At 36.0% G+C, this 24,261-nt stretch overlaps 2 protein-coding genes across 2 annotated transcripts in view; both read left to right on the top strand.

The window, feature by feature from the left end:
- Nucleotides 1–3,457: 3,457 nt before the first annotated feature.
- LOC141344733 (C-C chemokine receptor type 2-like) lies at nt 3,458–9,291 on the top strand. The gene is made up of 2 exons (XM_073849629.1): nt 3,458–3,486; nt 5,907–9,291. The coding sequence occupies exons 1-2, from the start codon at nt 3,459–3,461 to the stop codon at nt 6,878–6,880; spliced, it is 1,002 nt and encodes a 333-aa protein (XP_073705730.1). The 5' UTR covers nt 3,458; the 3' UTR covers nt 6,881–9,291.
- A 3,780-nt stretch (nt 9,292–13,071) lies between these two features.
- Nucleotides 13,072–24,261, top strand: part of phlpp1 (PH domain and leucine rich repeat protein phosphatase 1) — a 57,139-nt gene continuing 45,949 nt past the window's right edge. The window contains exon 1 of the mRNA XM_073848731.1: nt 13,072–14,377. Coding sequence (XP_073704832.1) covers nt 13,186–14,377 — 1,192 coding nt within the window. The 5' untranslated portion in view covers nt 13,072–13,185. The remainder of the gene's footprint in view (nt 14,378–24,261) is intronic.

The following is a 24,261-nucleotide window of genomic DNA, read 5'->3' as shown; positions in this document are numbered from 1 at the left end:
CATGGCTATGTTTATGTAGCCAGGGGAAGACATTAAAGATATCGATGAAGGCATAAAGAATAAATGGCGCTGGGCTTGGATTGAGGATGTGGCTAGCAACGGAGAGCCCTTTGGAAGCTCGTGTCAAAAGCTCCGGCAACCAGGAGCATGCTATTGCACTGTGTGCGCAAGGAAACTGATTTGAAAAAGCCTTACGGAACATTTAAATCTGTATTTGCACTGCCGCGGACAGAGAGCGCAGCCATCATGTTTATGTAAAAAAACAGCTTCACAAACAGTCTTTTCAAATACAGCCATTCATATTATCACAGCAATTAAAGATCATAGTTTGGATATAAACATTGATGTCTATGGTAGAGGTCAAAGTAGAGCACGCTGTCTTTTGAAAGTAATTGGCGCTTCAAAGTAATGTTTGTGTCGATTGCATTGTTTCGCCACTAGATGGAAACAACTGTTAAAAAATGAATAGAGATTGATTCAAAAACGCAGATTCATCCAGTAATGTTTTTGTGAGCAAGTCATTTATTTATTCAAACCACTTTTTTATCAATTGAATATTATAAATTGGTGTATTAAATATATTATTTTTGTAACATACTAAATGATTAATAATTAATTTAAATGAATTAAACACTTTTAAATATACTGCAGAAATTCATATTTTGTCTCACATTATTTTGCTTAGTTTAGAATCGCAAGGAAATCGTGATCTGTTTGATCTCCATAAAACTAAAACTGAAACTAAACTATATAAAAACTAAATAGAAATGTGTTCACAAAATAGAAACTAAATTAAAGCTAACAAAATTGTTAATGAAACTAATAAAAAGTAAGCTAAATTTTACTGAAAATTTGAAAACTATATCAAAATAAAACAAATTTAAAAAAGCTAAATTAAATTAACCTTGTTTTGGACCAGAAACTACATTCAGAAAGGAAGAAATAAAGGGAAGGAGAAATGTTTTAAATTTGTTAATCCCATACTGTCTTTTACAGTATATTTATTTATTATGGTTTTTCAGTTGAATGGTGCATATTTTGCAATTACATTTGTTAAAGAAAAATGAATGTGTGTCCTTTTCATGTCCTTTAGTTAATATTATAATATAAAAAATTTTCACATTTTATGTTGCTGCCTTATGTTAAACTACTTTAAATTACTTTTTTCCAACATCAATCTACAGGGTGGGCCATTTATATGGATACATCACACATCAAACTTATTGGGAATTTCACAAGAAAAACAATGGTGTGCTTGGTTTTAACATAACTTTATTCTTTCATGAGTTATTTACAAGTTTCTGACCACTTATAATGTGCCACAAACAGGACGTTAACATCACCAACCATTCCCATTTTATTAAGGTGTATCCATATAAATGGCCCACCCTGTACACTCCCTACTCCATAATGGCAAAGCAAAAAACAGGTTTTTAACATTTGTGCAAATTTATTAAAAATCAAAAACTGAAAAGATCCCGTTGCATAAGTATTCATACCCTTTTCTGGGACACTGGAGATGTATCTCAGGAGCATTCATATTGCTTCTAGATGTTCCTACACTTGGAGTGGAGTTAAACTGTGGCAAATTCATTTGAATGAGTCTGATTTAGAAAGACACACACCTCTCAGAAAAGGTCTAACAGCTGAAAATGCAGATCAGAGCAAAAACCAAGATAACTGCCTGTAGAGCTCAGTGACAGACTTGCGTTAAGGCGATGATCTAGAGAAGAGTTCAGAAACAAATCTGCTGCATTGAAGGTTGACAGAAGCATTCTCCATAATGGAAGACGACTGGAACAACTAGGACTCTAGAAAATGTCCAAGCTGACAGAGATGGAGAGGTGAAAAGGTGAGGCAAAGAATGGCAGATAATTGCCAAATGCAGATGTGCAAAGATGCTCACATCAGACCCAAAAACACTTGAGACTGTAAAGCTGCTTCAACTATGGACTGAGTTAAGGGGATGAATACTTATGCAATCTACTTATTTCAGTGTTTGATTTTGAATACATTTGTAACATTTGCAAATCTGGTTTGTGCTTTGTCATTATTATGGTGTATGGAGTGTAAACTGATGTGGGGGAAAACCTAATTTAAAGCAGTTTAACATAATGCTGCAAACAAAACAAAATGTGAAAAAAATGAAGGGGTAAGAATACTTTTGCAAGGCACTGTATATGTCAGTTTGGGGAAAGTTGTCTGACTCTGAAGAAGAGTCTGATTAATCAGATACAGGGCGTCTGTTTTGTTCAGAGGTTAAACATATTAAGTTTAGCGAGTTATTTGCAGCATTCCAGCAGTTATCGTGCATTTGAGAACATTTGAGTTTAAAGTTCGAAGTAAAGTTGTCTTGCCACATAATGTTTTGATTGAAATGTGTATTGGATTGAAAAATTGTACACTTTTACACTTTTAGGTCCACATGAGAAAACAAGCTCAAAAATCCATACAGAATGACTAAAAATATAAAAATGCAGAAAGTTGTAATTGGCGAGTATGGTTTAGGGGTAGGGTTATAGAATATATAGGTATGCATTTATGTCTATGTTTACATTTGTACTGTTTGCCACATCTTTTCAAGTGTTAAATATTTGTTCTTATTTTGTTTAATTGAATCTGAATTAATAAAGCAAATAAATAAATCAGAATTTTAAAAAAACTCAAATTTTTTACATTTGCAATAAATGGTTATTCAGCTTTAGGGCATTAAGAATGGCTGTCTCAATTGTACACCATATGGCTACAGCTGAGACAAAAATGCATCCTATGAGATAACTGTTGAAAATAGAAAATACTTATGGATATTCATACAATTAAATATTAAAGTTTGAAAACCATTTGGTTGGTTTTATGTTGTTAATGTTAACTTTATGAAAATAAATATGACTGTTGTGAAAGGAAATTATTAAATGAGTTTTTTAAATTTCACATGGGTTTGTATCAGATTCAGTCAGATGATCATTTTACACTCACTGGTGTCTTACTGTACGAGATCAGACATGTGAATACTGAAAACAACAGATGATTTATGATGAGGGTGGAGTTTGGGTTGAAACACGAGTCATGTATTTTTTTTTACTGTATTTGCCATGTTATCAGTTGCACTGTTTTCCTGTCTCAAAAACTCATTTTTATCATATTTTTGTTTTGTTGCTACTTATTTTTAGAAGGTAGGAAAAGTAAAAGTGAAAAAAAGTTGTGGCGGAAAAGAACCGGCGACCTTCGGGCTACAAGTCTGACTCTTTTACCATTAGGCCCTGGTTGCCCCTTATCAGTGTTTCACACACAAATTCAATATGAAAGTGGAAGTGAAAGCTGTGGCAGGTTTTTGGTGAAGTGGTTTTCCTGGAGCGGGCGTGTTTTAGAGAACTAGGGGGGTTTCCTGTGTTTTGTAAAGTTATTTAACAAACAGGATCACACAGATTTCCCAGATTGAGCTGCTATAATCGAGAGACATGGCAGAGGACCGGTCGACTGGAGAAGGTATGTCTATATTCAATGCATTTATGCAGTTTTTCCATAGTAAACCTACAAATTCACACTCTGTGAACCAATCAGGTGATTTTACAATCATTACATACATAGACATTACAAGGAGTGAAAATAACAGTCCATAGCAGTCCATCGAGGCATTAGTAAGTTTGATTTGATTTATACATTTATTTATTTACAAAATAACAATTTAAAACGTGTTAAAATAATTACAATATGCATACTTACTTTTATGTTCAAAATGTTATTTAGGCTTATTTAGAATGTATTAAGTATAATCTTTCAGTTTCACTTTCATTTAAATATATGAAGTGTTTATTTGCAAATGTTTTCCAAAATCATGATTTTTCATTGTGCATTCCAGTTAATCTCAATCAAACTGCAGTTGGCTTAATTTAAGTAAAAATAACAGCTACACTCTTAAAAATAAAGGAGCTTCACGATGCCATAGAAGAACCTTTAACATCTAAAGAATCTTTCTATTTCACAAAAGGTTCTTTGTGGCGAAATAAGTTTCTACAGATGATAAAAAGGCCAGAAAGAGATGATTCTGTAAACAACCTTTGACTGAATGGTTCTTGCTAGAACCAAAAATGTTTTTTTTTTTTTTTTTTTTTTTAAAGCACCTTTATTTTTAACACAATAAAAACATAATGTAATTTTAAAACCATGATTTTTACATCTGTTTTTGCAAATGAACTCTTCATATATTTTTAAAAAGTAAACAATTAAGAATCACCCAAAATGAAAACAGAATTTTTATGCCTTTTAACCACTTGTTTTGATGTATCTATTTCATATTATATAGGTGTACATTTACACATCTACTAAATGTTCTTCATTTACCACACTTAATGAAGATCATGTGCTCCATCAGGAAAACAACCTAAAATTCACTTCTAACATGTGGTGTGGTTATATTTGATCAGATTTTGTGTAGGGGAGAAAGGGAACACTTTTTGAATTTCGAGGTTTGTGGGTTGTTTTTTTTTTCCACATTGATTTCACACTTGTCCAGTACAAATATGTCACTTGATTTCATAATTACAGTGTATTCGTTTTTCGGTATTTACCTCAAAAAAGGAAGTGAAATGTTACAGTTCCCCGCAGGTGGATACATTGTAACATCACCATATGACAGCTTCAGATGTTATCTGGTCGAATGAAAAATATACACGACAAACTGTAATACTTTGTCAATAAAATAAATGTATTAACTTTTCCGAATAAAATAATCTTTAGATTTCAAATAAATAATTTTTAGTCAAAAATAATCTAATTCTCCGCACACAGCTCTCATAGAACACGAGACACATGCTTTACATTTCTTGAAATAATAATTTCGGAACATTGAACATCGATTGTCAGTCTTTTTTCAAGTAAATAGTGTAAATTGCATCTCTAACGTCATAGAATAGCATAGTTTAATAACAGCGGGCATTAATAAACTATCTTAACTGATAAATAATATTGGAGATTAAAATAATAGCAGATTTGCCTCATTTCAAATAAACACTAAAAACTAAAATAAAAAAGCTTCAGCTAAAAACGTACTTTTACTATAGTAAAATATTCAGCGATATCTTCAAAAGGCTTTTGAATTTTGCCGCACTTCTTTCTCTGTATAGTGTTGCTATGGCAACTAGTAAATACCGTAGATTTGGTGTGGAAATATTTAAACCACGTGTGCTACAAATAACCCTGCGTTAGTTTGTGCACTGTAAAAAGTTTCACCAGATTTAACTTAAAAACCTATGTTAAGCAGCTGCCTTAAGTTAAGTCATTTTATCTTATTACTATAAAAACGAGTTGATTTAACTTGTGAGTTTAAATGACTTAAGTTGATTTAACTTACCATTTTAAGGCAGCTGCTAAACTTAAGTTTTTAAGTTAAAACTGGTGAAAACTTTTTAGTGTACCCTTCTCCCCAACTTTCAAACCTAACAAAATGTTGAATGATTTTATAATGCATATCAAACCACTGCTTTTCTTACTTAGATTTTTGTCTCGTTTCCAGCCAAAATATCTAAAAATTCTTAAATCAAGAAGGATTTTCTAGAAAAGTAAAAATTATTGTCTTGTTTCCAGAAAAGTCAAAATGAAGTGCGTTTTTGCTTGAAACAAGCAAAATAATCTGCCAATGGGTTAAGAGAAATAATCTTGTTTTCTGGTTGAAATACGATTGTTTTGCTCACCCCATTGGCAGATTATTTTGCTCATTTCAAGCAAAAACGCACTTCATTTTGATTTGTTTTTTCTGAAAACAAGACTGAAACAATCCTTCTTGATTTGATATTTTGGCTAAAAATCGACAAAAAAATCTAAGTAAGAAAAGCATATTTAATGAACAGTCCTTCATTAAACTATATGAACTAACATTAGTTGTTTGTGTGTCCTCTAAACTATTGTAGACTACACGGATTACTATGAGGTTGTTACTAATTTTTCCGGATCGCCATGCAGTGATGCCAACCTAACGGTCTTTAATGGAGTTTTCCTTCCCATCCTGTACAGCACGGTTTTCATTGTGGGTTTGATGGGAAACGCTCTGGTCCTGTGGGTCCTGATCAGATCTGGCCAAAAATCCAGTCTGACAGATGTGTGTTTCCTCAACCTCGCCCTATGTGACCTGCTGTTTGTCGCGTCGCTCCCTTTCTTGGCTCACAGTGCTGTGCAGGAGTGGGTTTTTGGCAGATTCATGTGTCACACCGTAATCGCTCTGCTCATGACGGGTCTCTACAGCAGCGTCTTCTTCATGGTCCTCATGACACTGGATCGCTGCGTCATCGTCGTCTACAAACACAGTATCTGTTCCAGAAAACGCCCTGCAAAACTGGCTCTGGCCTTATTTATCTGGATGCTCAGCCTGTTTGCAGCCCTCCCTAATATTGTTCATGCCAAAGTGAAACATGAGATCAAAACATACTGCGGATATGAATTTTCTAAAGATATAGTCTGGATGTCGGTTGCGTACCTGAACGTCCTGAGCTTGATTCTCCCTCTGATTATTATAAGTTTTTGCTTTTGCATCATCAGCTTTAAATCAGAAGAAAGGCACAGTGTTATCAGACTCCTCATGGCTGTGCTGGCCGTTTATTTCCTCTGCTGGACTCCATTCAACATCGTCATGTTCCTCACGTTCCTGCAGAGGAAGGGCTTCATGATTACTTGCGAGTGGCATATTGATCTGAGTCTGGCGATGAAGTGTGTGAAAGCGATCGCATTAAGCCACTGCTGCCTCAATCCCATCATCTACGCCTGTGCCGGACACAAGTTCAGAAGAGCGGTGCTTACAGGCCTAAAAGAGGAGCTTCCATCGTGCTTCAGTCAGTCCACAACCTGCTCTCCACCGTCGCCTGAATACTCCTCCACACTCATCGCATAGAGCCAACATTGTTCTTCCAGAAAGAGACTTGTATTATTACCATTTGTATCTTTATTATATACTAGTGTGTTCAAACTAATATACTGGATAAATCACTTTTACTACACTGCAACAAATGCTTTTCCTAGATTTTTTTGTGTGTCTTGTTTCCAGCCAAAATGTCTAAAATTTCTTAAATCAAGAAGGATTTTCTAAATGAGTAAAAATTATTTTCTTGTTTTCAGAAAAAAAACAATTCAAAATAAGTGAGCTTTTGCTTAGAACAAGCAAAATAATCTGCCAATGGGGTATAAAAAATCTTGTTTCAAGCAAAAATGCACTTAATTTTGACTTGTTTTTCCTTGTTTATAATGCAAATGTTCAACTTTTTTATGTAATTATTGAGCTAGAGAGTCTAGAGAATTGTACTGCACTGATTTTATTGCGTTTAAGTTTAAAACCTAGGACTAGTTCACCAAAATATGTTTTTTAAATATTCTCCAATATTAGGAGAACAGTTTGATTGACAACAGTGGTCCTAGAGGCAAAGTTGTTCAGAATGAGGAGATCTATCATATGTGACCCTGGACCACAAAACCAGTCTTAAGTCGCTGGGGTATATTTGTAGCAATAGCCAAAAATACATTGTATGGGTCAAAATTAATGATTTTTCTTTTATGTCAAAAATCATTAGGAAATTAAGTAAAGATCATGTTCCATTAAGATTTTTTGTAAAATTCCTACTGTAAACCTATCAAAATGTAATTTTTGATTAGTAATATGCATTGCTAAGAACTTAATTTGGACAACTTTAAAGGTGATTTTCTCAGTATTTTGATTTTTTTGCACCCTTAGATTTCAGATTTTCAAATAGTTGTATCTCGGCCAAATATTGTCCTATCCTAACAAACTATACATCAATAGAAAGCTTATTTATTGAGCTTTCATATGGTGTATATATCTCAGTTTTGTAAAATTTAACCTTATGACTGGTTTTGTGGTCCAGGGTCACATATATGACTCATATGATATGAGTGAATATAGGATATATATGTGAAAATATGAAAGTTTTATTGCTATTTTAGTTCTTTTACAATAGAAATATCATGTTTTTGACACCATTTTACTTGTTATAGCGCCACCTATGGTTGATTCTCAATGAAGCGTTGTAGGCTTGTTAAGAGTCACTTGTTGCATGTGCTCATATGGTTTTATGAAGTTTTGAGTTTCTGTTTAGGTTTTATAGGCTTTTAGGTAAATGTGGCCACGCCCCTTTTCTAAATGAACCATTATAGCAAACCAAAGGACAAAATGCAACATTTTGTTTTTGATAATTATTGATCTAGTGGTTTGATCGAGATCAAAAGAGAGCAAAAATCCTAGGAATAGTTTGCAAAAGTAGGTTTTTAATATAATTGAGAATATTTAATTCAATGAAATTTTTTGAGTCTACGACAAATCGCAACACAATTACAATAAAGTTTTAGCACTATGTGCCTGAACCCCTAAAGAGAAAGAGCCTTAATATGCCACACAAATGACAACATCATATGAACAAATACAGAAGAGTAACAAGAATGCATCGCCTTATCCACCTTATTTTTAATGTAAAAGCAGAACAGACATTTATAACTTCCGTCAATCGCTTCCATTTATTTTAGCTGTAAAACAGTATGTTATGCTGCTTGATATTGCAAACTGGAAATGTTATCATGTTTGTGTGTGTGTGTGTGTGTTATAATCTTAAGCACTGGTTTGTAGCTCAAATTGTTTTATTGTTTACTACACTAGTTTTATTATTTTCCTGATAGAGAATGGATGATGAATAGTGAATAGGAAGAATGGGAAGTCTTGCACAATCACAGGAAAGACCTTCACTTCTGCGATAAAAAATAAATAAGATGGTGAGAGAATACAAGTCTTAAAGAGATAGTTCTTCAAATATATATATATATATATAAATTTACTCATGTCATCCCAACTTGTATGACTTTCACAAACACAAAAGAAGATTAAATGTTTTGTACAATGAAAAAAATTACCTAGTGTTCATTCACACTGCACAAAATCCTTTTCTTACTTAGATTTTTGTGTCTTGTTTCCAGTCAAAATACCTAAAAATGAAAATAAATAAAAAATATTAATAAAAATTATTGTCTTGTTTTCAGAAAAAATACTCAAAATACTTTTTTTGCTGTAAACAAGCTAAATAATCTGCCAATGGGGTAAGAAAAATAATCTTGTTTTCTGTTTGAAATGTTTTTTTTTTCTTAGCCCATTGGCAGATTATTTTACTTGTTCTAAGCGAAAACTCACTTAAATATGACTTGTTTTTTTCTGAAAACAAGAAGATAATTTTTACTCTAAAAAATCCTTCTTGATTTAAGATTTTTTGGATATTTTGGCTGGAAACAAGAAAAAAATCAAAGTAAGAAAAGACTGCCATGCACTGCAAAAAAAAAAAAAATTAATAATAATAATAATAATAATAATAATAATATATATATATATATATATATATATATATTTTTTTTTTTTTTTTTTCAAACTTAGTATTATTGTCTTGTTTTCAAGTATAAATATCAAAACATTCTTGAATCAAGATGCATTTACTTTACAAATAAAATCATTTAAGATATTAAGTCTTGTTTTCGAAAAAAAAAATAGAATTTTGTTAGTTTTTGCTTAAAACAAGCAAAAATATCTGCCAATGCGGTAAGAAAAATAATCATAATTTAAAGGCTAAACAAGATTTTTTTTCTTACTAACTAACATGTTGACATTTTTTTAGAAAACAAGACGTAATACCTTAAGTCGTTTTACTTGTAAAGTTAATTAATCTTGATTCAAGAATCTTTAGATTCTTAATGACACATTTGTAGAATAGAAAGCAAGTCTTGTAATTAATTATCATCTATACACAAAATAAATAAATTGCACTTTCAATAAAATGTTGGAATAGGTTTGTAAAATGTGTTTTTATGCATGTTTTTGTTGTGTTTTAACCATCAGGTGTCAGCTGCGTTTCAAGCGCTTCCAAACATTTGAAGAAATCAGAATCAGAAAGAGCTTTTTTGTCAAGTTTGCTTAAGCATGCAAGGATTTTGTCTTGGAGACAGAAGCTTCCAGTCCAGAATGACAGCAACAAAACACAGATAACAGAAGTACAATAAGTGAAACTACAAAAATATGCAATATACAAAATCAATGACAAACAATATATTTACAGGTAGGCTATAAACAAATCATGCACAGTAATATGAATAAGGTATGATATACTAAATAAATACACCAGCGCTCAAAAGTTTCAGATTTAGTATTATTTCTAATGGTTTTTAAAGACGTTTCTTCTGCTCATCAAAGCTGCATTTATTTAATGAAAATACTGAAAAAACTGTAATATTGTGAAATATTATTTCAATTTAAAACAACAGTTTTCTATGTGTATATATTTTAAAATACAATTTATTCCTGAGATGTAAAGCTGAATTTTCAGCATCATTACTTCAGTTTTCAGTGTCACACGATCCTTCAGAAATCATTTTAATATGCTGATTTATTATTAGAATTATCAATGCTGGAAATAATTTTGCCGCTTAATATTTTTTTGCAACCTGTTAATTTTTTTCAGGATTCTTTGATCAATAAAAGGTAAAAAAGAACAGCATTTATTTAAAATAGAAAGTTTTTCCAACAATACACTACTGCTCAAATATGTGGGCTCAGTACATTTTGATTCTTTCTCCTTTTGAAAGAAATTAATAAGTTTATTCAGCAAGGATGTGTTAAATTATTTAAAAAAAGACTTACATTCTTTGACAACATTTATATTTTGAATTACTGCTGTTCTTTTTAACTTATTCATCAAAGAATCCTGAAAAAATAAACACAGGTTCCAAAAATAATTGTTTCCAATATTGACGATTCTAATAATAAATCAGCATATTAGAATGATTTCTGAAGACTGGAGTAACAGCTGATGAAAATTCAGTATTGCGTCACAGGAATAAATTATATTTTAAAGTATATTAAATAAAAAAACATTATTTTATATTGTAATAACATTTTCAGTATTTTTGATCAAATAAATGCATCTTTGATGAGCAGAAGAGACTTCTTTAAAAAACATTACAAGTCTTACTGATCCCAAACTCTTGAGCAGCCTTGTATATGTATAAATCTGTTCTAAATAATGATATTGCAGATGCATGTTGCATGCTTATATTGCACATTTAACCGTGTTTAATTAGGTAGACAGCCTGAGGAAAGAGACTGGTCTTGTGTGTGGCTCTTCTGGTGCTCTTTAGCGCTCTTCAGCTTCAGAGAGGAAGTTCAAGAAGCCAGTAGTTCACAGAGGAAGTGACCTGGAGTTGAGGGGTCCAGACTGAGTTTATCAGCCCTTTTCCTCTCTCTGGATGAGTGCAGTTCTTGGAAATGAGACGACGATTCTCTCAGTAGTCTTCTGAGGTCTGATTTAGACGTTAGAGTGACTGCAGAAGGTGTTGAAGTAGTTGCATTTTTTTTTTTTTTTTTTGGTAAAATACCATTTTTGAAGAAAGAAATGCATATATGCATATAAGTCTGATCTTTGAGAAAATATGTGTCTCAGTTCTTTTATTGTTTGTCATACATTTTTCCAGGAAAAATAGGAAGTAATCTGGAAATAATATTTACAAAAATACACACGTGCTTTTATTTGTAGGCCGAAATTTCAAAATATGCAAAGCATCTCATGACTTGACACAAGTAGGCATGAATTAGACATAATTTACATAATTTATTGAATTTTTCATTAAAAAATGGCCAAATGGCCTTCATTACAGGTGAGAGATGTAAATAAATATATGCTGACATTCATGTTTTTAAATAGTATTAGCCCCTATGCCACTTACTTTTACAAGTTAGTTGGTTTCACAGTGGATGTAGATTAAAGTTAAATCGATATAGATTTAAAACTGCAATAATTTCAATTTGATGCACGTATGTCGGGACATTTCTGTATGAAACATTATGAAAAATGTTTTTTGTCTTCCCTATCACTCAATCTCTAATACTTTGCTACTTAATGGTACTGAATGACTGTATTTGCACACACTGCTCCCCTTATGATCCTGATCCTGTTTGGATGTAAAAGAAAGCTTTATTAAAGCTGGTGATGATCTGGTGTCTGTCTGAGCTTCAGCTGAGTGTCATTCGTCTGTGTAACCGCTAGATTGCACTAAAACCCTTCTGCTCCAGCTCTACCTCAGCTTCACAAACACCTGCGTGAAATGGCGAATCTAAATTCACTCCACGAGCTTATATTTGATTTTATACTCATTTAAAAACAACAGTCATCAACTGAAAGTCTATGCAACCGTAATAGACTGTTAAAATAACAGCGCTTGCTCACTTTCAAATTTAAATATCCTCCAAAATAATCACGATTTGTTGAATACTCATTTGAGAAGTGATAAATCTCTCCAACTTGGTGATTCTAGTGTCATTTCACAAATAATTGCGGCTGTTTTAATAACTTATAAACAAGGACGAATATGACTGTGACGCACCAATAAAAACAAACGCCGCAGCGCATCTTGGGAAATGGAGTTTTGTCTTGAAAATGCGCATATTGATTTCTCGCCGAGTTTATTTATATTTACCATTGCAAACTAACCTATAGCAGCGATTCGGGTTGACAGACCCCCAGCGTAAATATGAAATAAATAAAAGTTGAATACAAGTATGTTTAATGCATTCGAACGATCCAAAATAGCAGGTCCGGGGGCGTTAACTGCTTTCTACTCTCGCGAGGCTTGAGTGAAGCATCGGCGTCTCCTCACTCTTTTCATTTATAAACACACAAACCAGTAAAGTTGTAAAAGCGAGTGAGAAAATGGTGTGAAACACAGACAAAACCAGCACTGGATAAATCCAAAACCTACCCGTTCCCTGTTACAGATCTCCGAAGCATCAGCCTGAGGACGTCAACTCTCGCGATGGTTTGCTATTCCTGCGCGCTTACGCTGACGTCTCTTCCTCCTTCTCATATTTATTTACTTCTCTTTTTACTTAGCAATAAAAAACTACAAATATACAACAGAATATCAAGGGAGGCGTCAGACTATAATAAAAACAGCGTTCCGCTCTTCCTCTGCTTTCGTTTCAGCTTAAACTCTCGCCTGAGCTCTCGCGAGACTTGTTGTTTGCTTTCAGACTCCATGATCTGCTGCCGAGCGGCGCGCCGCGATCATCCCTGCGAGTCCTGCGCGCGTTCATGACGCTCCTCCGCGCGTCGTGCGGCGCTCATATCTCCGCTCAAATGGACTAAGAGTGATCTGGTGAGGATGGAGAGCGTTAAACTGAAGAAAAGCAGCGCTCTGAGTGTGGCCTTGAGATCCACAGCGGACCACAACGATGAAGAAGATGATGAAGGCCAGAGAGCGTCAAACCCCCGTCAGACGAGCTCAGACGAGTCCCGGACCAGAAGCCAGAGCCCAGCTGAGCTCAACATGCTCAATAAAGCCTGCAAGAGCAGCTCCAGCCTTCTGCTGAGGAAGAGGAGAGTAAAGAGGCATGTGTCCAGTCTCAGTTCCTCTCACAGTCGGAGTCTGGACCGGCAGACGCTGCTGAGACACAGAGCCAGTCCTCAGCTACAGCTGTCCGACCGCCAGTGGGTCCGTCAGGACCTGCGCCGCGGCTCCATACACGTGCACGACAGGCTTCTGGTGTGGTCCCACCCGCCCCGACCCGTCCTGTGCACCGTGGAGAGCACCGCAGCCGAGATCGCTCAGCGCCTCCAGCAGGCCAGCGGCAAATCCGGCTCGGTCCTGAGGCTAAACGCCAAGAGCTACCCGTCTACCGACGTAAACGGGAACTGCGATGGCGAGTACTCGCTTAGACACCTTCACGCTGGGGCCGAGAGTCTCCCGGACCAACCCAACGACCGGCTTCGGCTCCTTCTGCTGGAGAAGGACCATCAGTACCACCAGCCGGATTATGACATCTACACGCCCTCGTCGGAGACCCCGGACCGGGCGTCCCCACAGGACGAGGACTCCGTCAAACGGTTCGCCGGCTCCGACGTGGAGACCAGCAGCGCTTGTGACGACCTGAGCTCCGGGGCCCGGTTCAGCCAGCACCGGGACTCGCTCAGCGACGACATGATACTGGGCACGGACGCCTCGGCGTTCGACAGCAGTGCCGCCGAGGGCCTGGACACCTACGGCAGCTCCTCGGACGAGCTGGAGCTGGACTGTCCGACGGAACCCGTCCTGGGTTCGGATGAGGCCGAGTCGGGTCTCTCCGTCGGCGTCGAGCCGCCCACCATCGGTTCAGACACGGCGACGACCGACTCGGACTCCAACCCGGCCTTGTACGTTCAGCTCCACGGCGAGGCCGCCCGGCGCTTGGGGCCCGATGAGAGGCCCCTACAGATTCAGAATGACTTCCTATTTAAACTGGGATTTAAAGACCCGTGGAGGGTCCAGGAGGAGGGCATGAACACAGAGCTGGGATCACTCCTGCGCTTCTACGCAGGTAAACGACAAGAGCTTATTTGCTTGGTGCATGCGGCCCTGGTGGCCTCCAAACATGAGGAGCTCGCTGTCAGCTGATGTTGTGTGTTCACAGAGAAGCGCACGCCTGAATTTAGAGTAAAAACACAGATTGTGGGTCATTGTCACGGCCTGCTGTTGGTCCTGTGATCGATTCCTTTTAAACCTCCCAGAGAAGTGTTTTGCTCTGGGTTAGGTGTGTTTAGTGTCAACATTTGTATCACATGTTTCTCCTGAAAATCCTGTGAGGAAATATTCAAGCTCATAGTGAGACCCCTGAGGTTTATGTGCAGACAAATCTGAGAGTCTAGAAGACACAGGTGAGGTCTTGATCTCAGGATGCTGGCTAGGAGATGCACTTTCCACTGATAGGAGTTGATTGGCTTTGCTTTGTTCTTTATAAAGTATTATAGAAACTTACTTCACAAACGTGAATGAGATGAGTTCATGCGATCAAGAGGTCGTGTCCAAAATAGTGCTTCAACTCTTGAATATTTGTTTACTTTAGAAAGAGTTTACATTGTCGGTTTTGCTTGATGAAAAAGTGTACCAACTTTACAAACACAGAATATAAGTGCATGCAGGAGACCTGAGGTGAGGGATCAGCTGTGAGCGCACGTGACGTCAGGGTCAGTCGGTTGTTATAGGGCACGTGCGTGTCAAAAATAGTGCAACAACCCTGGATTTATTTACTTATTTTAGAAGGAACCTGACCAATTAATAACCTAGCAAGTTTTACTTTACAGAAGTGTTTACAAATTCAGAAACGTGTGCATCCAGTGCAGTTTGCATGAGAGATAAGGTTGCTGAGTAACGTCAGAATCAAACAGTTGATACACAGCATGTCCAAAATAGTGTTACAACACTTTATTTATTTAATTACTTTACAACTTTTGCAGCAAACTTTGCAAACACATGCATGGAGAAGATTTGACATGAGATATTGGCTCACATGACGTCAGGGTCGAGGGGTTTGTTTTACAGTATGTTCATGTGCAAAATACTTCTACAACACTTTCTTCATTTACTTACCTTATAAATTAATAATCTTGCAAATTTTACTTTGCAGAAGTGTCTACAAACTTCACAAACACACAGAATACATGTACATGCAGAAGCTTGCTGTTTGAGTTCACGTGATGTCAGGGTTAACACTTTATTTAATTAATTTAGAAATAACTTTTACCTAAAAGAAGTGTTTGCAAACTTTACAAACACAAAGAATATATGTGCATGCAGGAGATTTGATATGAGATATCGGTTCTCTGTTTGAGTTCACGTGACGTCAGGGTCAAGTTGTTTTTACACTGGAACTTGACCGATTAATAACTTTACAGAAGTGTTTACAAAACACATGCATGCAGATTTGACATGAAAAATCAGCTTGGATTCTGAATTCATGTGTCGTCAGGGTCATTAGCTTTCAAGCGTTCTACAGTAGTTCTACAACACTTTATTCATTTACTTACTTTACAAACGAATAACCTTGCAAATTTTACTTTACAGAAGTGTTTACAATCCTTGCAAACACAGAATACACGTGCATGTTTGCTGAGGTCTGACATCTGAATCGTCTAAAATAGTGTTACAACTTTTTAAGTACTTAAAAAAGGTCTTTACAATTGAATAGCATTGCATAGTTTACTTAACAGAAGTGTTTACAAACTTTACAAACACGAATATACATGCATGCGGAAGAAAGAAATGCATGCGGAAAAAGAATATACATGCATGCAGAAGATGTTATGTGAGATATCAGCTTGCTGTCTGAGTTCACATGATGTCAGGGTTAAGCGGTTAATGTCCAAAATAGAGTTACAACACTTTATTTAATTAATTTAGAAATGACTTTTACTTTAAAGAAGTGTTTGCAAACTTTACAAACACAAAGAATATATGTGCATGCAGAAGATTTGACAAGGGAAATCAGTTCTCTGTTTGAGTTCACATCACCCTTGATTTATTAACTTGTTTTAGAAGGAACTTGACAAATGAGTAACCTTGCAAACATAACTAGCATCACAAACACGTGCATTAAGGACAGTTTGCCTGAGAGCTCAGCTGGCTGTGTACAGTGAAGGCATGTCAAACGTGAGCCTCCATTTGCTGTCTTTACAACTTCAGAAGCTGTAAGAACAAGCATGAATTCACAATGATCCTCCATGTTTATGTTCCCATGGATCTCTCTCTCTCTCTCGTCGCTGGTAATAAAACATGGCAGCGTTCTCTGCTCCCACGGATGCACATGACATGGCCACAAAACCATTGTGAGCAGCTCTTGTCGTTTGGACGGCGCTCTTGTTCCGGTCTGTTCATTATCATTCGAATGAAAGGCTGAATGCTGTGTTGGTGCAGTGGAGGGTGAAGAGAGAGGGGCGGCTCATGGGTTCTGGATATTTAGATGCTGTTCACCCGGCCTGTTCTTGGCTCACGCTCCCTTCGGCGTCTCACGCCAACGTCCATTGGCCGCAGGAAGCGCTTTCATTCACGCCGCTGAGAAAAACAGGGCTGTGAGGAATACGGATGGGGGAAGGAAAGGCTGTGGGATTTGTTGGGCAGAGCAGGAGTGGATCTTAGCAACTGTTGGAGCTGTAGTCTCAGGAAACACTTTCAGGCTTTTACAGTGTACTTTAACCTGATGAAGCCTACCGTATCGCCTCTGTATTATCAACACGATCAGACTTTTGCTGTTAAACCTGTCGCACACCATCTACTCTGACTTCAGTCGTCTGACTTACTTGCTTTTGTGAACTAAAAGCAAAAGTACAAACATGCACCTTCAGCTGGTGCTTCACGTGTCAAATCTTGACTGACTTTATCAAGTAAACGTAAGAATAACTCTCTTGGCTTTAGTTGATTCTCCATGAATCGTCTTAAATCTGATCATCAGGATCTTTTGAGGAACGTTTGTTTCCGAAAGTCTTACTTTTTACTGTACCTCAGTGAAGGAATGATCTTTCCAAGCCTCAAAGACATTGAACATCTTTTGATGAACCTTTATTTTTGTTCATGTCTCAATCATCATTGGATTGCATTGCATCATATGTTTAGATCATTTCAATCTCATTTTACTAAGACTTATTATTGAAGATATAGAGCGATCACTGATATTTACATCATTTATGTCAGTGTCTGCTCTACTGTTTTAAAGATCTCATTGGTTTATATTACATGCTGCTGAATTTAATCATATTAATATCAGCATCGGCAGCAAATCGCATATTTTTTCTCAGTTTGAGTCGTTGAATAAAATAATAATATGTTTTTTCCTCCATATTCTCACTATATAAGCCATAAAAGCTTTATGGATAAAATATGTGACCCTGGAGCACAAAACCAGTCTTAAGTCAAAAAAGGTATATTTGTAGCAATAGCCAAAAATACATTGTGTGGGTCAAATTGATCGATTTTTGTTGTATGCCAAAAATCATTAGGATATTAAAGATTATGTTTCATGAATATATTTTCTAAATTTCCAACTGTAAATATATCAAAACTTAATTTTTGATAAGTAATATGCATTGCTAAGAACTTCATTTGGACAACTTTTACAGGTGATTTCCTCCATATTTTGTTTTTTTTGCACACTCAGATTCTAGATTTTCAAATAGTTGTATCTCAGCCAAATATTGTCCTATCCTAACAAACCATACATCAATGGAAAGCTATTTATTCAACTTTCAGATGATTTATAAATCAGTTTGAGTTCCCTTATGACCCTTTTGTGGTCCAGGGTCACATATAATATTTAACAAAAACACAATTCTGTAACTGTAAACATCACTTGAACTTTTAAGAGTCATAGAAAAGATGTGATGATGGTGAAATATTTTTATTTGCATGAGTCAGTCCGCTCTGAATCTTTAAGTCACTAGTGTGTGTTGAACTGCTGACTTTCTCGCAGTCCTTTCCTATGTTGAGTTAGTCGTGCTGCTTCGGCTCTAACTCCTCACTAATGCTGTTATTCAAGAACAGAAGCCTTACGTCTGAAGCCTGTGTGTGGATTTGTGGTTCAGTTTTGAGATTCTCTGGCGTTCCTCTCCGCTGGGTCTGATGTAAGCGCTAGTATTGGTCTGGCAGATGTTGTCTTGATTAAAGCTGCTGTCCTCATGTGAGGAGGATTAATGGCGGTCACCTGATCAGACCTGTCAGTCATCTGTGCTGTTGTTATCGCTGCTGTTGGCCGGAAGCGTCTTCTCCTCCCCCGTCTGCAGGCATGTGAAGTATGTACTCAGACTCTCCGGGAATGTCAGGCATGCGGGGCTCAGAGTTGTGGTTCAGTCTGAAGGGAGTTTCATGACTCTGTAGACATCATGCGGCTGTAAAGTGTGCCAGTTTAAGACACTACATGAGCTGCAGATTGCAATTGATGTGTTGCGTGATCGTGAATGATATGATAAATGGCTAATAGCTATAGATTTCGATATGTAGCCTCAATGCTGGTCACTTTTCAAGTTGTTATGTGACCCTGGACCACAAAACCAGACATAAGGGTCAATTAAAAAAAAATTTTTTGAATGCAACTATTTGAAAATCTGAAATCTGAGCATGCAAAAAAATCTAAATATTGAGACAATTGCCTTAAAAGTTGTCCAAGTGAAGCATATTATTAATCAAAAATTAGATTTTGATGTATTCGCAAAATTTCTTCATTGAACATGATCTTTACTTAATATCCTTATGATTTTTGGCATAAAATAACAATTAATACCAATTTTGACCCATACAATCTGTTTTAGGCTATTGCTACAAATATACCTGTGATACTTAAGACTGGTTTTGTGCTCCAGGGTCACAAATAAGAAATATATTTAACCATGAAGTGCATATTTCGCTGAGTTTAATGTTCTCAAAATGATTTTATTCATGTTTATCTGACTGATAAATCAAAAGTGCCATTAGGACAATCTGTAGATGCAAATATGTGTTCTTTAATCAATCGATTATCATCAGTAATAAACCTTATCCATTCATGCATAATCAATTATTGCACATTATGAGACACGGGAGAACAAATTAAGTCTTAAAAAACGACTTTATATGATTAGCATGTAATATCTGAATATCTCAGACATGAAATAGAAATGTGTTTTGTCTCCTGATGAAGTCATGTGTTGCTTAAACAAACATTTACTCTTTAGATGTAATAAACCCACTTTTCATGCACAGTTATATGGAATCCAGTCAAGATGAATATATAACATAATATGTGACCCTGGAGCACAAAACCAGTTTTAAAGGAATAGTTCACTTTAATCAGTACTCACCCCCTTGTCATCCAAGATGTTCATGTCTTTCTTGCTTCAGTCGTAAAGAAATGGTGTTTTTTGAGGAAAACATTTCAGGATTTCTCTCCATATAGTGGACTTCTATTGTGCCCCGAGTTTGAACTTCCAAAATGCAGTTTAAATGCAGCTTCAAAGGACTCTAAACGATCCCAACCGGGGAAGAAGAGTCTTATCTAGCGAAATGATGGGTTATTTTCAAAAAACATTTACAATTTATATACTCTTTTAATCTCAGACGCTGGTCTTGCCGAGCTAGACAAGATGAGTTTTTGAGGTTAAAAAGTATATAAATAGTTTTTTTTCTTTATAAAATAACCCATCGTTTTGCTAGATAAGACTCTTCTTCCTCGGCTGGGATCGTTTAGAGTCCTTTGAAGCTGCATTTCGGAAGATCAAACTCGGGGCACCATAGAAGTCCACTATATGGAGAGAAATCCTGAAATGTTTTCCTCAAAAAACATAATTTCCTTACGACCGAAGAAAGAAAGACATCTTGAACATCTTGGATGGCAATGAGGTTAGTACATTATCTGTATTTTTTTGTTCTGAAAGTGAACTACTCCTTTAAGTAGCATGGGAATATTTGTAGCAATAGCCAAAAATACATTGTATGGGTCAAACTTATCGATTTTCATTTATGCCAAAAATGATTAGGATATTAAGTAAAGATCATGTTCCATAAATTTTGTAAATTATCTACCTTTAATATATCAAAACTTAATTTTTGATTAGTAATATGCAGAACTTCATTTGGACAACTTTAAAGGTGATTTTCTCAATGTTTTGATTTTTTTGCACCCTCAAATTGCAGTCTTTCAAATAGTTGTATCTCGGCCAAATATGGTCCTATCCTAACAAACCATACATCAGTGGAAAGCTTATTTATTCAATATAGATGTAAATTGACCCTTATGACTGATATTTTGGTCCAGGGTCACATATAATGTGATAAAGTAATGTAGATTTCATTTGTTTTTGTGTTGTGGCCACATATATTTTTGCACAGTTCTTTAGTCCTTTCATAGGCATTTTAGTTAAACTCTAGCCTTTATTTACTTCGGTGGAAAACTGTTATTGGATAATAGTATAATAGCTAGTAGTGGTCAGATATGTTTGCATGTGCGTTAATGAATGACAAAGTGAATGTGGAGCTCTTGTAAGTGAGTGGCAGTATTAGTAATAAAACAGCTTTGTCTTTTATAAGCGCTCTGTTTGTTCCGGTGTGTTTCTCAGTCAGTGTTATGGGTGTGAAGCACAGGGTTTTGGGTTGTTCACACATTGCCACGTTCTGAATGCATACAGTAACACAAACTCCTCTCCGCTCCGTCTCGTTCAGATCAAAAGTAATGGCAGAGCAACAGTTTGAAGAGTTAGAAGGTTGTAGTTTGTTAAGCTGCTGATGTGTTTATTTAAAAGACACAGTAAGACCAGAACGCTCCTCATGCTCTCAGATCATCTGTTGTTAGTAATAGGGTGTAGATGTAGATGTGTTTGAGCTCTAGTGAGGTCATGTGAATGCTGAGATGGTGACAGATGTGATGATTGTGTTAGTTCATGTCTGGACACAGACGTATGTTAAGATCACATGTTGTTGATGAATAACAATCAACATTATCAATGCATTAATGGTGTTCTTGAATGTTTCCTGGAGTGTTTCTGTTGTGTGTTGGATTGTGACGCTGTCTTTACAGTCGAGTCGACACACACTCACTCTGTGTGTTACGTAACTGCGTTAGTGTCTGACAAACAGCTCGATCCTCTCAGGCACGTGTGTGTGTGTGTGTGTGTGTGTGTGTGTGTGTGTGTGTGTGTGTGTGTGTGTGTGTGTGTGTGTGTGTGTGTGTGTGTGTGTGTGTGTGTGTGTGTGTGTGTGTGTGTGTGTGTGTGTGTGTGTGTGTTCAAGTGTTCCTTAATTAATAATTAATAAGTTTTTTTTTTTTCTCCATGAGGAAACAAACTTATAAATCATAAAGAATGAAGTATTTTGAGAAACACCTGTAGTTCCGTGTATGCTGTAGGGGGGTAGGGTACAGTTTGTACAATAGAAAAACCTACACCTTTGGAATGAACCCATAGTGATAGGAATAGAAGAGAGTGTGTATGAGTCGCCTGTCATTCTGCTCTTTATCTCTGTCACGCGTCTGATTTTCTACACATTTGTGCAGGCAGAGACTCCGCAGTGTTTCATGAGTCAGTACAGTAGAAACGCTGCACATTTACAGCATCTCATAAAAACTCATAAAAGTCTCCGAGCTCCAGCTGCATGATCCCTGCTCTTCAATACTGCTCTGGAGCTTTTCAAAACATGTCTATAGCTTTATTCATGTTTGTTTTAGTACTTTTATAGGATGCACTGAAATGAAAATTCTTGGCCAAAGTTGAATAAAGTTAAACACTGGGCTGAAGGCCGATTACCAAGCATAGTTGCATAAATTGCATAAATTAAATAGCCAAAATGTGTTTTTTACAGTTTTCTCTTGCTTTTATTAAAAAAGAAAGACAAAACAAAGATTTAAAAATACTTACTTAACATTGAACATTTGTAACATTCTAGTAGACATTATAGCCTACCAACAAACCACAATTTAACTTAAAATGAACAAGTTAGTAAAATAATATTCTTTGGCCATTATTAAGAGCCCCTTCTTGAATCAGGCGTGTGTTTCTAATGAACAAATAAATGCAGCCTTGCTGAGCAAAGGAGAATGTTAGAATAAATGAATTAATAGAGCTGTTGGAGTTATTTTTGTCTTACTTTAGTATTTTATTTGACAATAAAATGCCAATACTAACATTTCTGAATGTGGACTTTTATTTAGTGGTAAACCCGCAAGAAGAGCTCAGTCCTAGTGTTTGCTGGCAGCAGCAGATTTGTGAATGATTGTCATCTTTGGTCTTTGAACCCTGGCTAAGGAGCTGCTGTCAGAATAAACACAATTGGTGTCTGGTGTATTAGACAACAGAACGTTCTGGAGTTGATTGACTAATGGATGATTTCAGTCATCATACAGTAACCTTTCTCTTCTCATGAAGACATGCGATGCGCTTCTAAACAGTCTCTCGCTGTCGCTGCTTGGGATGAGTTTTGTGTCTTTCTCAGACAGTTTTAAATGCGTCCACACTGACCACATGTTTGATCATTACTGCACGCCTCTATTTGATCACGTCACCTCATTGTTCGCTATCATTTATTCAGCCTTTTCGCTTATACAGAGCTTTTCTTTTGCTATTTTCCGCCGAATAATTTCGGTTACCGAACATTTGGTGCATCGCTAGTATTTTATTGCATCAAGTTTAACTAGATAAAGATGAGAAACAATGCCTGGGAAATCAAATCAGTTTTGTTTTGTTCAAGGTATGTAATGGTATTATCATCACTGTGGTATCACAATAGCAAAACTGTCTCGATATCATCGTGTTCACATGACGATATGAAGCAGTAGGTGTTCCGCGCAAAAACTGTAGTTTTTGAAATATATTTAAACTTCTTATTCTAACATAAAATGTTTTTAAAGTTGTGTTTTGGGCTTTTATGCTTTGACACAGTATCTGTCAAATGAACTAAAACCAAAGGCACAATATGGCTTCATCCCTTCATCAAGTCTGTTTTCGCTGCGGGTTTCAGAGTGAAGCACACACAGCATTCAGGTGATCAGCTCGTGATCTGGTGTTTTTTGTGCTTCAGAACAGCTCAGTTCACAGTGAATGAATGCAGTGAACACATTAATTGTATGTGCTGTGCATTTTATTTATTTTAGCGTGCATTTGGGAACGCGAAAGTCATCAGTTGTGTTTTATTCTTGCGGCAGATGATTAGTGAGATGCGTTTTTGTAAACCCATTTTCACTGAAGCTGGAGTCTTCCTTCAAAATAAAAGCTCTACTGCTGTTTCAGTCAAAATAAAGCCATAAATGTTTTAGGTGGGCAACATTACTGCAGTCCAAATTCAAATATCTCTTTCAAGTGTAGAAATTAGGAAAGAACTATTGTAATTTCCCTACTACTGTAGTGTAATGCAAAAATGTGAAATATTAATTTTTATTTATTTTACAGTGCAATTGTTTTACAATATATGGCTATTATATGTGACCCTGGACCACAAAACCAGTCTTAAGTCGCTGGGGTATATTTGTAGCAATAGCCAAAAATACATTGCATGGGTCAAAATTTTTGATTTTTCTTTTATGCCAAAAATCATTAAGAAATTAAGTATAGTTCATGTTCCATGAAGATTTTTTGTAAAATTCCTACTATAAACATATCAAAATGTAATTTTTGATTTGTAATATACATTGTTAAGAACCTAATTTGGACAACTTTAAAGGTGATTTTCTCAGTCTTTTTGATTTTTTTGCATCCTCAGATTCCAAATTTTCAAATAGTCGTATCTCAGCCAAATATTGTCCTATCCTAACAAACCATACATCAATAGAAAGCTTATGTATTGAGCTTTCATGTTATATATACATCTCAGTTTTGTCAAATTTAACCTTATGACTGGTTTTGTGGTCCAGGGTCACATATGTGGTTGTAGGAATAACAATAGTATACAATTATTGTTGTTGTTATATTCTAATTT

Source organism: Garra rufa, chromosome 10, assembly GCF_049309525.1.
Source record: "Garra rufa chromosome 10, GarRuf1.0, whole genome shotgun sequence".
Classification (NCBI taxonomy): Eukaryota; Metazoa; Chordata; class Actinopteri; order Cypriniformes; family Cyprinidae; genus Garra; species Garra rufa.
This window is presented reverse-complemented; position numbering and strand designations above follow the sequence as displayed.